General features: G+C 48.6%; 1 protein-coding gene across 4 annotated transcripts in view; it reads right to left on the reverse strand.

Moving 5' to 3' along the window:
- DNAH5 (dynein axonemal heavy chain 5) overlaps positions 1-21,088 on the reverse strand; it is a 300,951-nt gene that overhangs the window by 45,707 nt on the left and 234,156 nt on the right. For all 4 annotated transcript variants that reach the window (XM_050937377.1, XM_050937378.1, XM_050937376.1 and 1 more), the window contains exons 66-70: positions 17,435-17,678; positions 15,387-15,501; positions 14,736-14,926; positions 13,248-13,369; positions 12,490-12,639 (exon numbers count right to left, since the gene is read on the reverse strand). In XM_050937377.1, the coding sequence (XP_050793334.1) occupies positions 12,490-12,639; positions 13,248-13,369; positions 14,736-14,926; positions 15,387-15,501; positions 17,435-17,678 (822 nt within the window). The remainder of the gene's footprint in view (positions 1-12,489; positions 12,640-13,247; positions 13,370-14,735; positions 14,927-15,386; positions 15,502-17,434; positions 17,679-21,088) is intronic.

Consider the following 21,088-nt stretch of genomic DNA (forward strand, 5'->3'; position numbering starts at 1 on the left):
GAACTTTTTGATGAATTTGTTCAGTCCTCGCAGGTCCAGGATGGGTCGAAGGCCCCCTTTTGACTTGGGGATTAAGAAGTACCGGGAATAAAACCCCTTGCCCCTTAGCTCCCTTGGCACCTCCTCTATAGCTCCAATGAGCAGGAGCTTGTGAACCTCCTGGAGGATAAGTTGCTCGTGAGAGGGGTCCCTGAAGATGGACGAGGAGGGAGGATGGGAGGGGGGTGGAGAAACAAACTGAAGATGGTAACCAAACTGCACCGTGCGCAGGACCCAACGATCTGAGGTTAGCTGGGACCATGACGGCAGGAAGGGGCGGAGGCGGTTGAGGAAATGAAGTGGATCCAGGGAAGGGATTGGTAAGCTGCTCTCGGGCGCACCTTCAAAAGTTCGCCTTGGGTCCCTGCGGTGGCTTGTCGGACCCGGAAGTATTACCCCTTTGAGGACCTGGTTGACGTCTACGGTTCGGCCGACCTCGCCTCTGGTTGAAATCTTGTCTGGGGCGAGGCGGGGGGTAAGTGCGCTGATGGTAGGGGCGGAATGGCCTTCTCTGAGTCTGGGGCGTGTGCATACCCAGTGACAGCATGATGACTCGGTTATCCTTCAGGCTCTGTAGCCTGGGATCTGTCTTTTCAGAGAAAAGGCCCTGCCCATCGACTGGCAGGTCCTGAATCGTGTACTGTAGCTCCGGTGGTAGTCCGGAAGACTGCAGCCACGATATACGGCGCATGGCTACGCCCGATGCCAGTGTTCTTGCTGCCGAATCTGCGGCATCTAAGGACACTTGTAGGGAGGTCCTGGCGACCCTCCTGCCCTCTTCCAGGAGAGATGAAAATTCCTGGCGTGAGTCCTGGGGAAGCAGCTCCGTAAATTTGCCGACAGCCTCCCAGGTGTTTTGGCTGTAACGACTCAGGAGGGCTTGCTGGTTCGCCACATGGAGCTGAAGGCCTCCAGGGGAGTACACCTTGCGGCCCAGCAAGTCCATGCGCCTGGCTTCCCTGGATTTTGGCGCAGGGGCTTGTTGGCCATGGCGTTCCCGCTCATTGACTGACTGTACCACCAAGGAGCAGGGAGCGGGATGTACATAGAGGTACTCATACCCCTTGGATGGTACCACATATTTCCTTTCCACCCCGCGGGCAGTGGGTGGAATGGAGGCCGGAGACTGCCAGATGGTGTCCGCCTTCGCCTGGATCAACTTGATGAAGGCGAGGGCTACCCTGGTCGGTGCCTCCGCAGAAAGGATGCTTACCACCGGGTCCTCCACTTCCGGGACTTCCTCGACAGGAAGGTTTATGTTCTGGGCAACTCGTCTCAGAAGGTCCTGGTGTGCCCGGAGATCAATCGGCGGGGGCCCTGATGAAGATGTGCCCGCAACCGCCTCATCTGGGGACGAGGAAGAAAACACCCCAGGGACGAGTGGTTCCTGAACTGAAGCCTCGTCCAGAGGGACCTCCACTTCCTGAGCATCCTGCTGCGCCAGGGGATTAATAGGAACTTCCTCCATACCTGAGGGGGGGGCAGCTGACCGTGGCCTCCGGTGCCCGATGCTCCGATTGGCCGGAGCGAGCGAGGCCCGAAGGTTCGCCCTGGGCTTAGTGGTATGCCCATGGAGTCCAAAAGGACCATTGTGGTGGTCCCTGGTCCGGGTGGGCCTGCACATCTGAACCCCCGTAAGAGGCGCTGTCCATTCGGGAAGAAGCGGACGAGTGCCTTGAAGGCCATGGAGGAGCCGTCGATGACTGCGTCAGGCCTCTGCGCACCCCGACATTGTTGCGCGGTGCCGGCGAGCGGTACCGGGAGTCATGGTGGTACCTTGATCTGGACCGGGACCTGCTACCAGCTCGGTGCCGGGAGGTCGACCAGTGCCGTACGCTGCCGTGCCGGGATCGGCTGTGGTAGGAACGTCGGTGCCGCGATCTAGACCGGTGCCGAGAGTAGTATGACGGTGACCGGGATCTTGAACGGTGCCGCGAGTACGACCGGTGCCGCAGGTAGCGGTCTCGGGACTGCGAGCGGTATCTGGATCTCGAGCGGCATCGTTGAGAGTGGTCCCTCTATCTGGAACGGGACCGATGCTCAGTAGTGCCCGGCGAATGCGGCCGCACCATGGCGGGCTTGCCCATCGATTGGAGAACCCACACCGGCGGTGCCGGGAGTTGGGGCAGTTCGGGCTCTGTCATGACGATGAGGTCGCGTGCAACGGAGAAGGTCTCCGGCATGGAGGGTGCAACGAGCTCAACCGCTGATCTCACTGGGGAGCTGAGATGCACCGGACTCAACGGTCCCTGAGGAGCCGGAGTCGACGGTGCGACGACGCTCGGTGCCGCGGCGGATGACGGTGCCGGGCGGTCACGTTTGGAGGCACGCTCCGACTGCGGTGCAGTTGTAGGCACCGCAGGAGCCCTGTGCTTCTTGCTCCTCGGGGAGAGGGAGCGGTGCCGGCTAGGGCGCCGGGCTGGTGCCGAGCGGGAAGTCGAAGCCTTTGCCTGTGCCGGGCGGTCCGGAGCAGAGGCGACACTTGGCCCCGGTGCCGGAGTCGGTGCCGACAGTGGGGGAGTCAGCGCTGCCTCCATCAGGATCTGCTTCAGGCGATTGTCCCGCTCCTTCTTCATTCGGGGCTTGAACGCCTTGCAGATCCGGCACTTGTCCACAAGGTGGGACTCGCCTAGGCACCTCAGGCAGGAGTCGTGCGGATCTCCTGTTGGCATCGGCCGATGACAGGCCGCACGAGGCTTAAAGCCGGGTGAACCGGGCATGGGCCCCGGCACTGCGGGGAGGAAAAGGGGTGAACTCCCGATCCTCTGTATAACTATCTACAACTACACTTAACTAACTTTATAAGTACAACTATTACTATAATAACAGAACTATATACACTAAACTGCAGAAGAGTGAAATGCTAGGGAGGTGGAGAACGGCTAGCCGTGCTCCACAGTTCCAACGACCGACACGGGCGGTAAGAAGGAACTGAGGAGCGGGCGGGCCAGCAGGGGTATATATCAGGCGCCATACTGGCGCCACTCCAGGGGGCGACCTGCTGGCCCACCGAGTGTTGCTAGGGTAAAAAGTCTCTGACGAACGTGCACGCGGCGCGCGCACACCTAATTGGAATGGATATGAGCAAGCACTCGAAGAAGAAAAGATGGTTACTCACCTTTGTAACTGTTGTTCTTCGAGATGTGTTGCTCATATCCATTCCAGGTAGGTGTACGCGCCGCGCGTGCACGTCTGCCGGAAACTTTTTACCCTAGCAACTCCAGTGGGCCGGCAGGTCGGCCCCTAGAGTGGCGCCAGTATGGCACCAGATATATACCCCTGCCGGCCCGCCCGCTCCTCAGTTCCTTCTTGCCGGCTACTCCGACAGTGGGGAAGGAGGGCGGGTGTGGAATGGATATGAGCAACACATCTCGAAGAACAACAGTTACAAAGGTGAGTAACCGTCTTTTCTTCTTCGAGTGATTGCTCATATCCATTCCAGGTAGGTGATTCCCAAGCCTTACCTAGGTGGTGGGGTCGGAGTGAGAGGTCGCGGCCTGGAGTACTGCAGAGCCAAAGGCCGCATCATCTCTGGACTGCTGAACCAGGGCGTAATGGGAAGCGAATGTGTGGACCGATGACCAGGTCGCCGCCCTACAAATCTCTTGGATTGGCACGCGGGCAAGGAAAGCCAGCGATGATGCCTGTGCTCTGGTGGAGTGAGCAGTCACACGGCCTGTCGGAACGTGGGCCAGGTCATAGCAGGTCCTGATGCAGGAGGTAACCCAGGAAGATAGCCTCTGGGAGGAAATCGGCAGCCCCTTGACACGGTCCGCTACCGCCACAAATAACTGGGGGGACTTGCGGAAGGGTTTGGTCCTGTCCACATAAAATGCTAGCGCCCGACGGACATCTAGCGAGTGGAGCTGTTGCTCCCTGCGGGACGAATGGGGCTTTGGGAGAAAGACTGGGAGGAAAATCTCTTGGTTAACATGGAAAGCTGAGACCACCTTGGGAAGAAAGGCAGGGTGAGGCCTCAGCTGTACCTTGTCTTTATGGAAGACGGTATACGGTGGGTCCACTGTGAGGGCCCTCAGCTCTGACACTCGTCTAGCTGAGGTAATGGCCACTAGGAAGGCGGTCTTCCACGAGAGGTAGAGCAGGGAGCTAATGGCTCAAATGGAGGGCCCATGAGCCGAGATAGGACCAGGTTGAGGTCCCATGAAGGGGCCGGAGGGCGGATTTGTGGATAGAGCCACTCCAGTCCCTTCAGGAATCTCGCCACCATAGGGTGGGAGAAGACAGAACGTCCGTCCATTCCAGTATGAAACGCGGAGATGGCCGCTAGGTGGACCTGGAGTGACGACAACGCCAGACCCTGGGTCTTGAGGGACCAGATGTAGTCTAAAATAGTGGTGACGGGAGTCTCCATAGGGCGAAGAGCTTTCTCTGAACACCAGCAGGAGAAACGCTTCCACTTAGCTGAGTAAGTCGCCTTGGTGGAAGGCTTTCTACTGCCCATGAGAACCTCCCGAACCGGGGTAGAACAGCGCAACTTGGAGCCTGTCAACCACGCAGGAGCCATGCTGTAAGGTGTAGAGACGGAAGGTCCGGGTGACAGAGCCTGCCGTGGTCCTGGGTGATCAGGTCCCGATGTAGGGGCAGGGTAACAGGGTTGGCTACTGAGAGGTCCAGCAACATGGGGTACCAATGCTGTCTGGCCCATGCTGGAGCTACGAGAATCACCCGGGCTCTGTCTCTGCGCACCTTGAGGAGAACCCTGTGTATCAGCGGAACGGGAGGGAATGCGTAACACAGGTGAGCCGTCCATGGAATCAGGAATGAATCTGCTAGAGACCCTGGTTCCCGACCCTGGAAGGAGCAGAATGCTCGACACTTCCTGTTCTGCCTGGACGCGAAGAGGTCCATCCGGGGACGACCCCACCTCTGGAAGAGTGAGAGGGTGACGTCCGAATGGAGGGACCACTTGTGCAAATGGAAGGATCTGCTCAGCCGATCCGCTAGAGTGTTCCGCACTCCCGGGAGATAGGAGGCGGAAAGGTGAACCGAATGGGCTATGCAAAACTCCCAGAGGCGCATTGCCTCGAGACACAGGGGAGAGGACCTGGTGCTGCCCTGCTTGTTGATGTAAAACATGGTCGTCGTGTTGTCGGTGAACACCGCGACACAACGACCTTGAAGGAGATGGACAAACGCTTGACAAGCAAGGCGGACCGCTCTCAACTCTCGTATGTTGATATGGAGGTTGATCTCTTGAGGTGTCCACAAGCCCTGAGTTCTCTGGGTGCCGCAGTGTGCCCCCCAGCCCAGATCTGAGGCATCCGTGGTCAGGGATGCCGAGGGTTGGGGCGGATGGAACGGGAGCCCCGCACAGACTACGGACTGGTCCAGCCACCAGCAAAGGGAGTCCAGCACCCTCTGAGGAACGGTGACGACTCTGTCCAACGAATGTCTGGCCGGCCGATACTGCGCGATGAGCCATGATTGAAGAGGCCTCATGCGGAGTCGGGCATATGCCGTTACAAACGTACAGGCTGCCATGTGGCCTAGAAGGGCCAGACATGTTCATAGAGAGGTCAGCGGGGCCACCTGCAAGCGCAGAATGATGGCCGACAGCGACTGGAACCTGGGCAAGGGTAGCAAGGCCCTGGCCAGGGTAGAGTCCAGAACGGCCCCGATGAACTCTATCCGCTGCGTGGGGAGCAGAGTAGACTTGTCCACATTGATGACGAGGCCCAAGGCAGCAAAGAGGGTGCTGATCCTGTCGACATGGTCGCGGACCTGCAGCTCCGATATGCCTTGGATCAGCCAGTTGTCCAGGTAGGGGAAGATGTGAATGCGGCAACGTTGAAGGTGTGCAACGACGACTGCCATGCATTTTGTAAACACCCTCGGGGCCGTAGAGAGGCCAAACGGAAGGACCGCAAATTGATAATGTTGGCGGTCGACCACAAAGTGGAGGAAACGTCTGTGTTGGGGGGCAATGGAGATGTGAAAGTAAGCGTCCTGCATGTCGAGGATGGCGTACCAGTCTCCGGGATCCAGGGACGGGATGATGGTTCCAAGGGATACCATACGGAACTTCAACTTCACGATATACTTGTTGAGTTCCCGCAGGTCGAGGATGGGCCTGAGGCCGCCCTTGGATTTGGGGATTAGAAAGTAGCGGGAATAAAACCCCTTGCCCTTCTCGTTTTCCGGAACCGCCTCTATGGCTCCCTTGACAAGGAGCGCGTGCACCTCCTGACGGAGGAATTGCTCATGAGAGGGGTCCCTGAAGAGGGACGGGGATGGTGGGTGGGAGGGGGGGGGGGCGAAGAAAACTGCAGGCGATAACCGGCCTGCACCGTACGCAAGACCCAACGGTCCGACGTTATTCAGGTCCACGCCGGGAGGAAAAAAGAAAGACGGTTGGAAAACTGCGGGGAGGGATCCGGACGGGAAACTGGTACTGCGCCCTCGGGCGCACCTTCAAAATGAAGGCTTATGCCCTGGAGAGGCCTTGGCGGAGCCTTGGTTCTGCCCCGTTTGGCCACCAGACTGCCTGCGGCGGTTGTTCCTGCCGCGGCGCCTAGAGAGGTCCTGCCGCGGGCGGAACTGAGGGTACAGCCGCTGCTGCTGCTGCTGCTGGTTTTGCTGCCGGAATGGCCTGCGCTGTGTCGCAGGCATATGCATTCCCAGCGACCGTATTATGACCCTGTTGTCCTTGAGGTCTTTTAGTCTAGGGTCTGTTTTATCAGAAAACAGACCCTGGCCTTCAAAGGGGAGGTCCTGGATTGTATGTTGGAGCTCCGGTGGAAGGCCAGAGACCTGCAGCCAAGAAATTCGGCGCATCGTGAGCCCCGAGGCCAGGGTCCGAGCGGCCGAGTCGGCAGCATCAAGGGAGGCCTGTAGCGATGTTCTTGCTACTTTCTTGCCCTCGTCCAGGATGGTGGAAAACTCCTGGCGGGCGTCCTGAGGCAAGAGCTCCGCGAACTTCCCCGCCGCTACCCACGAGTTGAAGGAGTAGCGGCTGAGGAGGGCCTGCAGGTTTGAGACCCTGAGCTGTAGCGCCCCCGCCGAATAGACCTTGCGGCCCAGGAGGTCCATTCGTCTCGCCTCCTTCGACTTAGGCGCTGGGGCCTCTTGCCCGTGGCGCTCCCTGTCGTTCACCGACTGGACCACCAACGAGCAGGGTGTCGGGTGAACGTATAGGTATTCATAGCCCTTCGAGGGGGCCATGTACTTTCGTTCCACCCCTCGAGCGGTCGGAGGGATGGAGGCCGGTGACTGCCAGATGTTAGTGGCGTTGGCCTGGATTGTCTTTATAAAGGGCAGGGCCACTCTGGTGGGCGCATCGGCGGAAAGGATGCTCACCACCGGGTCCTCAATTTCAGACACCTCCTCCGCTTGCAAGTCCAGGTTCTGTGCCACTCGGCGGAGGAGGTTTTGGTGTGCCCTAAGATCCAGCGGGGGAGGACTGGAGGACGAGGTACCCGCCACTGCCTCATCCGGAGAAGAGGATGAGGAAACCCCCGGCAACAAAGTGTCCACGGGGGGTTCCGTATGGGGCTGCACCTCCGTCTCTGGAGGGAGCTCTGGGTCCCGGTGACTGGACCTGCTGTCTGCTTCCGGGGATTGAGGGGGTCTAGATACCGTCGCCTCCGGTGGTCTGCGTTCCCCCGTAGGGCGGGGTGTAATGTGTTGCGGACCCTGGGCTTGGGAATACGCCCATGGGGTCCAAAACCCCCACTGTTGAGGCCCTCGCTCTTGTGGTGGAGGGTCCTGGAACAGGGCCGAGTGTCTGTCCTGGCCCATGGCAGAGGCGCTGTCAGTCTGGGAAGAGACCGATGGCTCCCTAGAAGGCCACGGAGGCGCTGAGCCTGATTGGTATGCGACTGTGCGCCGAGACCAACGCTCCCCTCGGTGCCGAGGCTCGGTGCCGCGACCCACATCGGTGCCGGGATCGGGAACAGCGTGATGACCGGTGCCGGGATCCGGATCGGGAGCGATGTCGGTGCCGGGAGCGGGACCGCGACCTTCGATGAGCACGGTGCCGGGACGGCAGCGGAGACCGGGACCTGCCACCGGCGCGGTGCCGGGAGGTCGACCAGGATCGGGACCTACCACCGGTTCGGTGCCGGGAGGTCAACCGAGGAGCCGAACACCGAGGTGAACGGCTCCTGGAGTCTCGGTGCCGGCGGTGAGAGGAGCCCGACCGGGACCGTGCAGATGGCGATCGGTGCCGCGAGTACAACCGGTACCGCCTGGGAGAATGGTGCCGGGACTCCGAGCAGCACCCCGAGCGCGAGCGTTCACGCCTCTGGGGTGATCGGTGCCGGGACTCGGGAGACAGCGCTCGAAGCATCGGTTTACCCCTGGAGGTTACCCGTCCCGGGGGTGCCGGCTGAGGTTGCGCGGCTCCGTCATTGCGATCAAGTCCTGAGCCGAGGCAAAGGTCTCCAGCGTAGACGGTACCCGTAGCTCGACCCCTGATCTTAAGGGGGAGCTAGGAGGGGCTGGACTCGACGGACCTTCCGGGCCTGGAGTCGACAGCAGCCCTGCAGGCGGTGCCGCGGCCAGGGTAGGTGCCAGGCGCTCCACTCGGGCCTGTCTCGATGGTGTTGCAGACGCCGAGGGACGTGAGTCTGCTCCCGGTGCCGGAGATGGTCGGTGCCGGGGAGTCTTGCCGGTGCCGGCGCCGGAGTAGAACTGGCTGACTGCGCCGCCTGTGCCGGAGACAGAGCCACTTCCATAAGGAAACCGCGGAGTCTTTGGTCTCTCTCCTTCTTCGTGCGAGACTTAAAGGCCTTGCAAATGCGGCACTTCTCGCTGATGTGCGATTCCCCCAGGCACTTAAGGCACGCGTCGTGGGGATCGCTCGTAGGCATCGGCTTCTTGCATGCCGAGCACTGCTTGAAGCCCGGCGAGCCAGGCATGAGCCCGGTGCCGGGTGCCAGGGAGGGCAACGGCCCACCCGCAAGCGATGTTAGACAACTATATACAAGATTCTAACTAACTACTATGCTAACAGTCTATCTACTACTTAACTATGAACTATTTACAACTAAAAACGACGAACAAGTACAGGAGAGCTAGGGACATGGAGGTCAGCAAGCCGCACTCCACAGTTCCAGCAACTGACACGGCGGTAAGAAGGAACTGAGGAGCGGGCGGGCCGGCAGGGGTATATATCTGGTGCCATACTGGCGCCACTCTAGGGGGCGACCTGCCGGCCCACTGGAGTTGCTAGGGTAAAAAGTTTCCGGCAGACGTGCATGCGCGGTGCGTACACCTACCTGGAATGGATATGAGCAATCACTCGAAGAAGAACTAGTATTATTTGGAAGATGAGTTACAGAGACCCTAAGCTATTTAGGATAAACTCCATTTCGGTTTTCGAAGCTGTAAGGCAAATATATAAATGGAGAACAAATTAAGGCTCTTTCCAATTAAACTGAAGTGATCTCTGCTCTATCGCTTCTCTGGCAGGTGAGTTCCGGATTTACAGTAGCTTCCACTTTAATGTACAAGAAAAAGGACCTATAAGTAATGAGTCAGTTCTCAGAGACAAAGGCATTAAGACAAGAACTGGCTAAACTTCAGTTTCATGAGATATTACATTTTGTTCTGAAGTAGAACAAAACCAAGATTTTCACAATCTCTCACAAACTGGAAATCCATTTTAGGATTTGGAGACACTAACATATGAGCAAGAACAATGATCAGCACTTCAGAGGAGTCATGGCTTGGTGGTCATGGAACAGCAGGTGGCCAGTGCTTAAGATCAACTGGCAGCTAGAGAGAAGGAACATAGAAAATTATTTCTTCAGGTTATAGACCTGAGCCAATAAAGAGGGAGGGTGAAATCCCTTGAATTATTTAGAAGTTAGTGGGTAATTAACCAAATGATCTCTTATTTAGTTTCCACAGTTGAAACTAAAAAGGAGTCAGTCACTGGGCACTGGAGAGAAGAAGCAAAGTAGACATGAAACTAACTGTAAGGAAGCCTCCAAAGACAGACCCTTCCAAGGTGAAAATAGTAAGCTTTTGAAAACTGTTACCTTCAAATAAATTTGTATTTATTCTCTAAAGCCAAGTACTGTATAAGCATAACAAGATAAGCTAGATTCACCATAAATAGGGCATTCCTGCTTTGGGGAGAGGAATAATCTGGATCAGGTTAAGCTCTGGCACTAAAATCAGTCCCCTAACTTCAGTAGAAGTTGTATCCAACTACATCAGAACTGAATTTTTACATCTACCAAAAGCCCAGAGAGGATTGCAATGCCAATAATTAAGTTCTGTGAAACAATATATGCAATTTAACAGTAATAATATCATTCTAGAGTTTAATTCCAGCCTTCCACATCTCCTTAGAGATAAAATTTCTACAGTTTCTTGGGAAGGTGAGGCAGTAAAATAACTGAAAGGATCCTAAGTGCTAGGCAGAGTACTGAAATTTCCTCTGAGAGAGAAAGGAAAGTCAATGGGCAAATTAAAACCTCAGAGAGAAGGAAGAAGGAATCCAAGCAAACAATAATAAAACTAGAGCAGCCACATCTGAGCAGTTATACAAAATCCAGAGAAGTTAAAGTTAAGGAAGTTCTACCTCAAAAAAAACCTTCTAGCTTCTGAGCAAGCATGTAAGGCAGAATACTATTAATCTCATTTGCTTAGTACAGTAAGGAATCTGTAGTCATAGCCTTATCTGTAAGATGTGGTTTACAGCTGATTTTGCATTTCAAGATTGTACATATTGCTTTTCTGGAAAAGCTTTCATCATGGACTAAAATTTGAGAAGAGATGTACACATACACATGCACATAGGTGTACAAACTTGTTTTTTAATAACACACACAGACACAGAGAGAGAGACAGAGAGAGAGAGAGGTAATAGAACAAGTTTAATGCTAAGCAGAAAACTACATGTGAGATCCAGTGTAAGTGGGAAAGCTGACCTCACATTTGATTCTCTGGTAGTGTAGATCAATAACCAGAAACAAACAAATTTAACATAACACAAATAGGAGGTTATCAATACGCTATGGACATAAAATATCACTATGATATTCTGCTTAGAATAACCCGTAGGCAGAGGTAAAAAGAAAATCAAATCTTGAACAGGTCTGTCAACTCACCAACAAGAAGCAGGTGAGAGTTGTGTCTTCCCCTGATCACCATCAAACTAGCGGATTCCTCAAGAAACTGTCTCACGAGGGCCTATGCCCACTGGGCTTTGAGAGTGGGTGGGAAGGGGCTGCAGTTTCACCATAAAACTTAGTAGCACTGGTCCAGATACTGACACCATTGCTCTGTTAATATGAACTCACTCATTTCGGGCCAACGCCACCCTGCTTTGCAGCACCCACAGGATGGGGTGTGGCCAGAGGAAAGAGGGTCTATCCAGAGTTGTTGTTTTCTGCTGTAGCATTTCCAGAATAGCCAAATATTTACAAATTTTCCACTTGAAGCATATAGTTCCTGTATTTCTCTTCTCATTTTCCATGGAAACAGTTGGACAAAAACTACTTATCTGGTGCAATTCTGCACAGTATGAAATGAGGATGTGCTCAAACCAAATAGCCAAAAAAAAAAAAAAAAAGTCTTAAATGATATGATTCTCACGTAGTTTAACTCAGTAGCATGAAGGAAAGAAAGGGCAGAACATAAGAACATGTAAAGTCAAATAAGCAGAACGGTGTTTAAATAATGTTTTTCAAAGTTTTGGAAGAGATTTCAGCTAAACTTTAAGGTGGTAATGAAATTCCAGGTAGGATTTCTGTTACCATATTAACGAGGCCAGCAAGCAAGTTTCTATTTCACTTACAAGGCAATGTAGACTGAGCACAGTAACTTCTGAGTTTAAGTTTTGACTCTATGGGACAGTCAATTTTTCCACCTGCAAAGTGGAATCATCACACAAAGGGATCACCCCTGCGATAACTGTATGAATGAGTATAAGTCTGAAAAGCACTTTGAAAATATCCCAAGTGCTGTTTAAGTAACAAGGATTATTAGAAGATTGTCAAATTTTACATACATAGCACTAAAACTCTGACGCTATATTGCAGGGATCGGCAACCTTTGGCATGTGGCCCATCAGGGAAATTCGCTGGTGGGCCGGGACGGTTTGTTTACCTGCAGTGTCCGCAGGTTCAGCTGATCGCAGCTCCCGCTGGCCGCAGCTTGCCGTTCCAGGCCAATGGAGGCTGCGGGAAGCGGTGCGGGCCAAGGGATGTGCTGGCCCCCACTTCCCGCAGCCCCCATTGGCCTGGAACGGTGAACTGCAGCCAGCAGGAGCTGCGATCAGCCAAACCTGCGGACACTGCAGGTAAACCAACTGTCCTGGCCCACCAGCGGATTTCCCTGACAGGCTGCATGCCAAAGGTTGCCGATCCCTGCTATATTGTATATTTGATAAAATATATTCAAACTTAGTTAAGCAATTCCTATAGGAAGTTATTACATTTGAAGGAGCAGACAAAATATGCCTATGGGTTAATGTACCTGAGCTATGGTTCTATCAGGACACCAGGATCTAATAAGGAGGAGACGTCTGAAGCAGTCCAGAGATTGATCATAGCCACTGGGAACAAGTTCTTCCTCTGGATTCTCCTTATCAAACCAGATTTTCCATTGTTTCTCTGTTCTTGAAATCTGTACACATAAGGCAGAGAACCGCATCTCACAATACAGAAGGAGTCACACTGCAACACACAAACTCCAAAACTTTCAGTGAAGGTCAGACATTAGAGGCATACCCATGTTTATTTATTAATTTTTGTTTATATAGGGTTACTGTGGATATTAGAGAAGACAAATTTTTGGACGGAGTACAAAAAGAGGACTATGCATTGATGCTCTCAACCAAACTACTATACCAAATATTCACCAGAAAGTGTTGGGAAGAGCAGTCAAAATGGAGCACTCTAGGGATGCAGACAAGCTTTCATCCCCATGGGAACAGAGTTAAGGTTGTGTTATGTGGTGGAGGAGAATTGGGAAAATGTTAAGAGGTGTATGTGTTTGTGAATGGAGGACAGAAAATTTGTAATACTAGGTGGCCTCTCTTCATTTACTTGCTTTCCTGCGTTCTTTCGTGGGCATAGTGTGTGTAATAGCCTTAGTTGTTTCATAGCCAAATTTTGTATATTAATTTCATTCCATTGTTCATAGATGACTAAGGACATGGACAAATACTTAATGATCATCTGTTGCTCGGTGTCTCTTAATTTATAGGACTCTTTGGAGAAACTGCTACTTACTTGGTCCAAAACATCTGAGAATTGTCTAAGCTTACTGAGTTCCACCAGGTTCAGCCAAGTCATATCCAGGATCCATTTAGATGGTTTAGGAGGACAAGCTTTAAGGTCCAGAGAAGCACCACCTGTGAGGGGTAAGGTTATCATTACAGCCTGTTTAAAAAATAGCGTTTTCCAGAAAAGTGATATTTTGGAAAACCTCATCTAAATATTGAGACCATATTCCATGCACTTCTGTAGTAGATAAAAGCTCTAAACTTTTTCCAAAAGTCTGGTCTCTATTTAATTTCATCAGAAAAAATGTTAAATTTGTATGAACAAATTTTAAGAATTGAAAACATGAGGCATTTCAACCAAATCTAGTTTTTTACACACACACTTAGGAAAAAAAATTTTCTGAACATACAAGAGCCCTGTCAAGTGACAAATCTTACTTTACACAAGTTATTTAAAAAAAAAAAAAGCTAGCCTTTTACTTTTTACTTTTTTTGGTGTATAAAACTAGTACAGAAAAAGCTAGATTAGGATGGAGGAAGGAGATATACCTGAATCACGGACTTCTTGAAGAGAAATGGGCAAGGAGAAACTATGTTGTGTATAAAAACTTTTGCACCAACTTCAGTTAGTCAGCACTGGAGAAGCCAAGTATCAACTGTAGTCTTGTAATGAGTACATTTACCACACATCTTGGACCACCTCATTTGGTCTCTGCTTACTAGTTTGTCTCCCGAAGCCTTTTTCTAACACTCCTATGTCTTGAGCAGCCTCAAACAAACTGCCATTCCTTTAAGCAATCTTCAGTTCCCTCCAAAAGTTAGCCCCCTTGAGGGACAAGATTCAGCATGGACACAGGAACAAGTTTTCCTTTTAAACCATAAAAAGTGTTGCCTGTGAAGTCTAGTATCTTACTGGGCTAGAAACAGGACCAGTGTCCCCTTGGAAAGTGGACAGCGGATTATGCTTAACTTCCCAATGGGTGCATACGGCACTTGCATGAGGTTACATCACTAAAGTCTAAACATTTTTTGGTACAGAAAAGCTTTTTAGGTCATTAAGAATTGTTTGACATTATTTTCAGTTTCACTTCCTGTGAGCCCTCTGCATTTACTAAAAACCCATGGGTTCTTTAGCGTCCAGGTCTCTTTTTTCAAATTCTTTGACCAAAAAACACAAGCATGCTGGATAGTACTTGGACTACCTACTGCAAAGTCATCTGCAATCATGCTATAATGAGATTGCTCCTTCACCTCTTATCACCTCTTTAATTCCCAACACCTACATCATTGAAGTTCAATATTATTCCCATACGTTATCAGTATAATATGATACTGAGTCACTAAATGGGATGTTTAGTGTGAATTCTTTAACTTCTCTGATATTTCAGAAGCAGTAGCACCTGACAGGCAGAAAAGCTGTACCTATAAAAGGATGACTCATAAATATTGCACAATAATGTATTTGCACACTTTATAATTATACAGATGTTCTGACCTTTAATAAGCGTCAGGAACTCTTCATGCTTCACTCTGTTTCTCTGCATGTCTATTTTCAAGGTAAGCAGTAAGGTGAACAGGAATTTGTGCTCCTCATAAAGTCCCCTGGCAGCATACTTATATACTTTATAGGTCATATGCTCAATTATATTAGCAATTCTCTTACTCATAATTGGGCTCTTGACAGACCTGTTCAAAAGGAAAATTTAGTTTAGCACCTTTATGGTTTAAGTTTATAGAAAGGATTTTCTGGAAAGGAGTAGGGCAAGTATGCAGGAAGTCCTAGTTCATTATCCTGAACATCTCAAAAATGAATAGGTCACTAAGACATATTACCAGACAGCAGAATACTAAAACAGACTCTAAAGCTGAAGCAATTTATCAGAGTCCTTATCTCTGACTAGATCTATTTGCACTGGAAACAATTGTCTCATAGTGGACTAAAAACCTGCTCCTACCAACGTCAACAGACAAAGCTTAAGAAGTATTGGTAAACAAGTTCTTTTCCTAGTTCTCTGCTTCCGCATGTGATAGCATAATAAAATAGAGGCAGGAAAGCCCCATTTTTGGAGGAACATTGTAATTTAGTTTACTGCAGTCCTTTTCAAGGGGAAAAAATGTCAGCTGATCTTTCAGTAATGTTAGTTACCTGGCTAGAGAAAGGTCGAAGAGCCCCAGAAACTGTCGAAGAGAAGTCTGATACATCACATTGACCATACTCATCTCAGTTATAAGGAAATATAGGATGCTCCCTCTTGTTGCAACTGAAAGATGAAGAGAAAGGCTATGCTTAAAGCAGAAAATGCAAAAAAAAATGCAGATCTCTAAACTGATTGCATCAAATATAACAATGTTAATGATGACAAATAAACTTTTAGCTGCTATATCATTAACCATTCATAAGTGATTTACTGTTAACTCTAGTCGCATTTACAGGTTAGTAAATAATTAAAAGCGAGTTTTCTATAACTAGTACATCTGATGCAAAACCCAGTTTCCCAATATGAGTACACTTAGAGGGTACCTAAATGCTGCATTTGGATGCTCAGATCTGTACTTAAATGTACAAAATCTTGTTGAATGTGCTTAAGCACCAACTGAGTTTCCAAATGCACATCTTAGATGTCCTATTATACCAGCCATATGAGAACCAGACCCACTACACTGTAACTCATTTTACTCTAACCAGGCAGTCAGCAGCCAGGGCTTTCCAACATTCTGAAGGAGTATTGCCATTTGTCATGACTGGGATGTGGGCAGACTAAGCTAGTGGTTGGAGCAGGAGTCAGGTTACCAGGACAACAGGAATGGGCACCAGGTTGCAGACAGCAATCGAACAGCAAAGTCAAGGACAAACCAGGGTCTGAAGCCACATCTAGGGTCTATTGCAAAGGTTCTCAAACTGGGGGTCAGGACCCCTCAGGGGGTCGTGAGGTTATTAAGGGGGGGGTCATGAGTTCTCAGCCTCCACCCCAAGCCCTGCTTTGCATCCAGCATTTATAATGGTGTTAAATACATTAAAAAGTGTTTTTAATTTATAAGAAGGATCACACTCAGAGGCTTGCCATCTGAAAGGGGTTACCAGTACAAAAGTTTGAGAACCACTGGTCTAATGCAAGCAAGGTCTGGAGCAGAAGCAGGCAGGCAGTCTGTGTTGTTGCTCATCAAATCTCCTTTACTGTTTCCTGGTTAATATACTGGCCAGTCAGTGAGGTGTGAGGGACTGCCCCTCGGGCCCCTCTGGGTGGTACTTCCCGTCTAACCTAGCTTTACAGGGTCCTCCAGTGGGTGCCCAGCCTGAACCTCCAGTGGTGATATGGAGGCATCAGCCACCCAGAACCCCTATGTTCCCAGGTTCTAACCCTGCATGTTCTTACACGATGTAACAAATACCATTTCATGAATCTCTCAAAATGCAGTTAAGTCCCAACTGAACACTACCTGGAACTTTTCATTCAAGAAGTAACAAATCCAAAAGTAAAGCACAGAATATAAAATGAACAAAATATGTAATTTCCATTGTTCCAGAGGAGGTCTCGACTTCAGTGATCAAACTCTAAAATTGCTAAGATTTATAATAAATTAATGCATTCTGTTAAAGACACCACAGTGTACCTGCATCCCCTTGTTACTGCAGTCTTCTACATAAGGATAATGTGTAATCATATGTTCCATTTTTAACTATTGAGCTAATTTAGGGGCAAAGTATCAAGACTGAATGAAGCATTTACAATACTACAATAGTGCCCAAATAAAAGCTCAACACATTAAGACTAAGGGATGTTAGGATGCTACAAACAAGTATATGTCCTTTCCTCAACACTGATCAGGTTGGTAGTGCCAATATTTTGTGGGTTGGAAAGTAGTATAAAACTGGGCTGTCTCTTCCCAGGTCAACTTTATGGATCTGCACCCCCAGTGTATACAGGCACAGAAGTTAGCTTTATAACAAATTTTTCATTGGGAATTGTAAGAGTTCAGCATGTGATTCACACAACATAAATTGATATATTTTTCCACGACAGATCAATATGCTGTTTGTCTTATCCATTTCATTTACAGGGAAACACAGTTCCCCTGTTATTTTTATAATCCCTTTTTTCTTCATGCTCTCATCCTCATTTCTCCCACTCTAGCACTGCTTTTTTTTCATTGTCTTGTCACATTTGTCTTTCATTATCAGGGATTCCAGCTCACCGGGTCTATACTCCTCACGGGCTGAGTTGATCTGTATTTCAGTCTCAGCAGAAATCTGCAGTTTCTGTGTCACTTCCTCAGCAGTCTTCTTGGTATTACTCAAAACAGTGATCAGACTCTCATCCTCCACCAGAGAACCCTGTGTGCTTGTCAGTCGATAGAGCAAGCTATCTTCCAGCTCTTTCATCCTTCTCTTGTTGGCAGTCACATCTTCCATGAGATCAGTTCTCTCTTTCTCTAGTTCCTGTTACAGTGAAAAGCAATACTTGGGATCAGCCCATGTGCATCAAGAGTAATTTATTATTCTAACTACCAATGATACAGAGTGCTTTCACTAAAACTAGTTTAAAACTGGAGTAACTTGACTGGAGTTATTTCAGATTTACATTTAGTCTCCCTGAGAACAAATTTGTCCCAATAACTTACCCATTTTTTTTAAGTGTGTTATCTAGCACTTTAAACAAGTTCATACTGTTAATAGAAATATGCATGCGATTCACCATTCTATAACCAGAAAGACTTCAGTTAGTCACATCCCAAGAATATTGAAGTTAAAGCCACTTACAAACTCTGTTCACATTCTTTTAATAGTAGGGGCCAATGGTAAAGCTAGCTACCGCAAGAGCATGAATTGTATATGCATACCACAGCTGTAGGATGTGGCCAAGAACAAAATCAGCGGATAACAGAGGATAATAGGCTATTTATGGATAAGATATTTTCTTTCTCCAGAAGACATCTCAATTTAGCCTGTTGGGGTCTAACTTAGATCTAATTGTATAGGCACAAGCTGCAACACATCCACAAATACTAGAATCCCATAATTTCTCAGGCACTAATCAAGGTGGGTTCAAGCTGTATGTTGGCATCTCACCCAGAAATATCTAAGCACTGAAACTACTTACTTGGGTAAGAGGTGGCACCCTGGTTAGAATTAAAAGTTTGCAAAGAGAGTTTTGCTCTAGGTTTGTTTCAAGTAAGAGACTTTCCAGACAAAAGTGACAAAAATCAGGGCAGTCTTCAATAAAGCTATGATTCAGCAAGGTACTTTGACATATACTTCATTATGTGTGTTTGTGTAATCCCATAATCTGGAAGAACCACATTCCCTGGTATAAAGAACCTTTCTGCAACTTTTGGGCCACTCTGATATACAGACTTGTCATACACAGACTGATTGCTCTCTAACAAACTTGTGGCTGCAGACAGGCAGGCAAGAGATTCTACAGTACCAGAGGTAATACTGAGTTATTGTTTGGAAGCCAAATTTATTCCCAAGCATAAAGGAAAATCCTAATTATTTTAGCATTCCTTGCATGTTACTTATTGATATTAAGGTACTCCAGCTTTACTAGGCATATCTGTATATTACCTTCATATAATGCTCGGATATACTGGAGAGCATTAATTTGGGAGAGGACTGTTTAGTGATACATTTTCTTTGCTGGGTGATGAAAATGCTTTTGCTTGAAACTTTGGAAGCAGTGCTAAAGTAGTTTAATGCAAATTGCCTTTCACTTCTGCAGATTTGAGTTCAAGAGCCTCTATATCACAGGTGAAATAGAAAAGGTTGTGTCCCTACACCCATCAGTAACAATCTACATAGGAAATCATGTAGCTGCCAATCAAGGAGAGTCTGTAGTCTCTTCTCAGTGAAAGCCTGGGAGTGGAATAGTAGGGAGCATTGTAAATCAGGCCTGCGGTGCATTGGCAAAGCTAGGTGGAAAAGCTCACACAATAGAAATGGGCATAATGCGGGCAGCTGCTAACCAGCCCAATCATTCTCTCTCTTTCATCATGTAAAATTTCCCCTTTCTAAAATAGGAGGATTTTCAATTAGCATTACTTCTTTGAGATGTGGCAGCTGAAGCAGAAGATGCTCTGTTATTATCTTTGTCTGCTTCCATCTGTTCCCAAGATACATATGAAAGCATTTTAAGCAGTTTTTTTTCCAAACTCATTTACCCAATTCAAAGAAATATCAACTTGCAGAAAAATTATTAGAAACAACTTAAATATCAAATTTTGTGTTATCTTATCCAGCTTTCTTTACATTCACTTAGGCTTACAAGGAAACTTATACCACTTAACTGCTAGCATACAATTAGAGTAATAATTAGAATACCAAGGCCAAATATGCATTCATTCCTATATTGTTTCAGCCAGGAGGAACTAGAATAATTTCTTGTCTGTTTTACATCTCTTCCTTCTACCCATACTATGATTAACTAGAAAATTGCAGCCAGTCCTTCTTTCCAAACATCAGACATAGCAGGAAGTGTTAGGGTTGTGGCTGCAGAATAATACAAACAATACCTCATCAAGGGGAGACAGCCAAAGCACAGGAGAGGGCTTTCCGGACAAGAGGTAAAGAAGCTGAAATTCATTTCACTTAAGTCATTCAATGCCAAATGTGACAGGAGGAGAGCAGACAGAAATCTATGAAGCATGGCATGAATTATTCAGGTCTGATGAAGAAGGTGTAGTTAAAAAGATAGAATATTTTAAGGATGGTAATGGTCAGTTAAATGTAACAATTAATACTGCTGAGAAATCAAACTGACCCCAATTAAATTTAAATGTTTTGTGAGTCTGATTTAAAGAGTTAAAGCATTAACAACAACTATGGTTTTCTCACAGAATAACTGCTGAGAACAAGTGCAATCTGAAAATACAAAATGTAATTCACCAAAGCAGTAGTTACGAAATGTCTTTGGACACTAAGTAGTAGACAGTCTGTTGAGCATCAAAACAGGGAACATATCTGTACCAAAATAACAAGTTCATTTCTGAAACAAATGGATGAAAGGTTTTTCCATTTGGCTAATTTTCATCCAAGATGTAAATGGCACAAAAACATTCTTGCTATCTTTACATTTTAATTGACTCTACTTGGATATTTGTTTCACAGGTAACTCCAGTAAACTCAAGTGTAATATCGAGGGCTTGGCTACACTGGAGAGTTGCAGCACTGGTGGTGGGTTTACCGCACTGCAACTTAGTAACTGTCCACACCTGCAAGGCACATCCAGCGCTGCAACTCCCTGGCTGCAGCGCTGGCTGTACACCTGGTCTGCTTGGGGTGTAACGATTGCAGCGCTGGTGATGCAGCGCTGCTCATCAAGTGTGGCCATCAAAAGCCCTGTTATTGGCCTCCAGGGTATTAGGAGGTATCCCAGAATGCCTGCTCACAACAAACCGGAAGAATGGCTGAACTCCGAGCTTCCCCGAGCTGCTTATCTAAAAAACAAACACAGCTGCTGTTTGCTCCAGTGAGCGAGCGGAGGCAGGCAGGGGAATTGCTTTGGAAGGTTCACAGCTGTTTGCTTGAAGACAGAAGTCACACGGCAGAGGGGGAAGGGGGAGTCCGTGTTGAGCAGCTGCTTATGTGGTCTGAAGGCTATTTAGGAGTGCATAATTTGCATTTAGTGAATAAGAGAGGGGTGGGGGAAGGGCTCGAAACTTTTAAATTGATTGCAGGTTGGTGATGTGTATGTTCTAGTCCTTAGAACTTGCAGCAGGGAGCTGACAGATGCAAAAATCCACTCTCTCTCTCTCCCTCACATTCCCCCTCACCCTCCTCTTTTGAAAAGCACATTGCAGCCACTTGAACGCTGGGATAGCTGCCCACAATGCACTACTCCCAACAGTGCT

This window comes from Gopherus flavomarginatus, chromosome 2 (genome assembly GCF_025201925.1).
Source record: "Gopherus flavomarginatus isolate rGopFla2 chromosome 2, rGopFla2.mat.asm, whole genome shotgun sequence".
NCBI lineage: Eukaryota > Metazoa > Chordata > Testudines > Testudinidae > Gopherus > Gopherus flavomarginatus.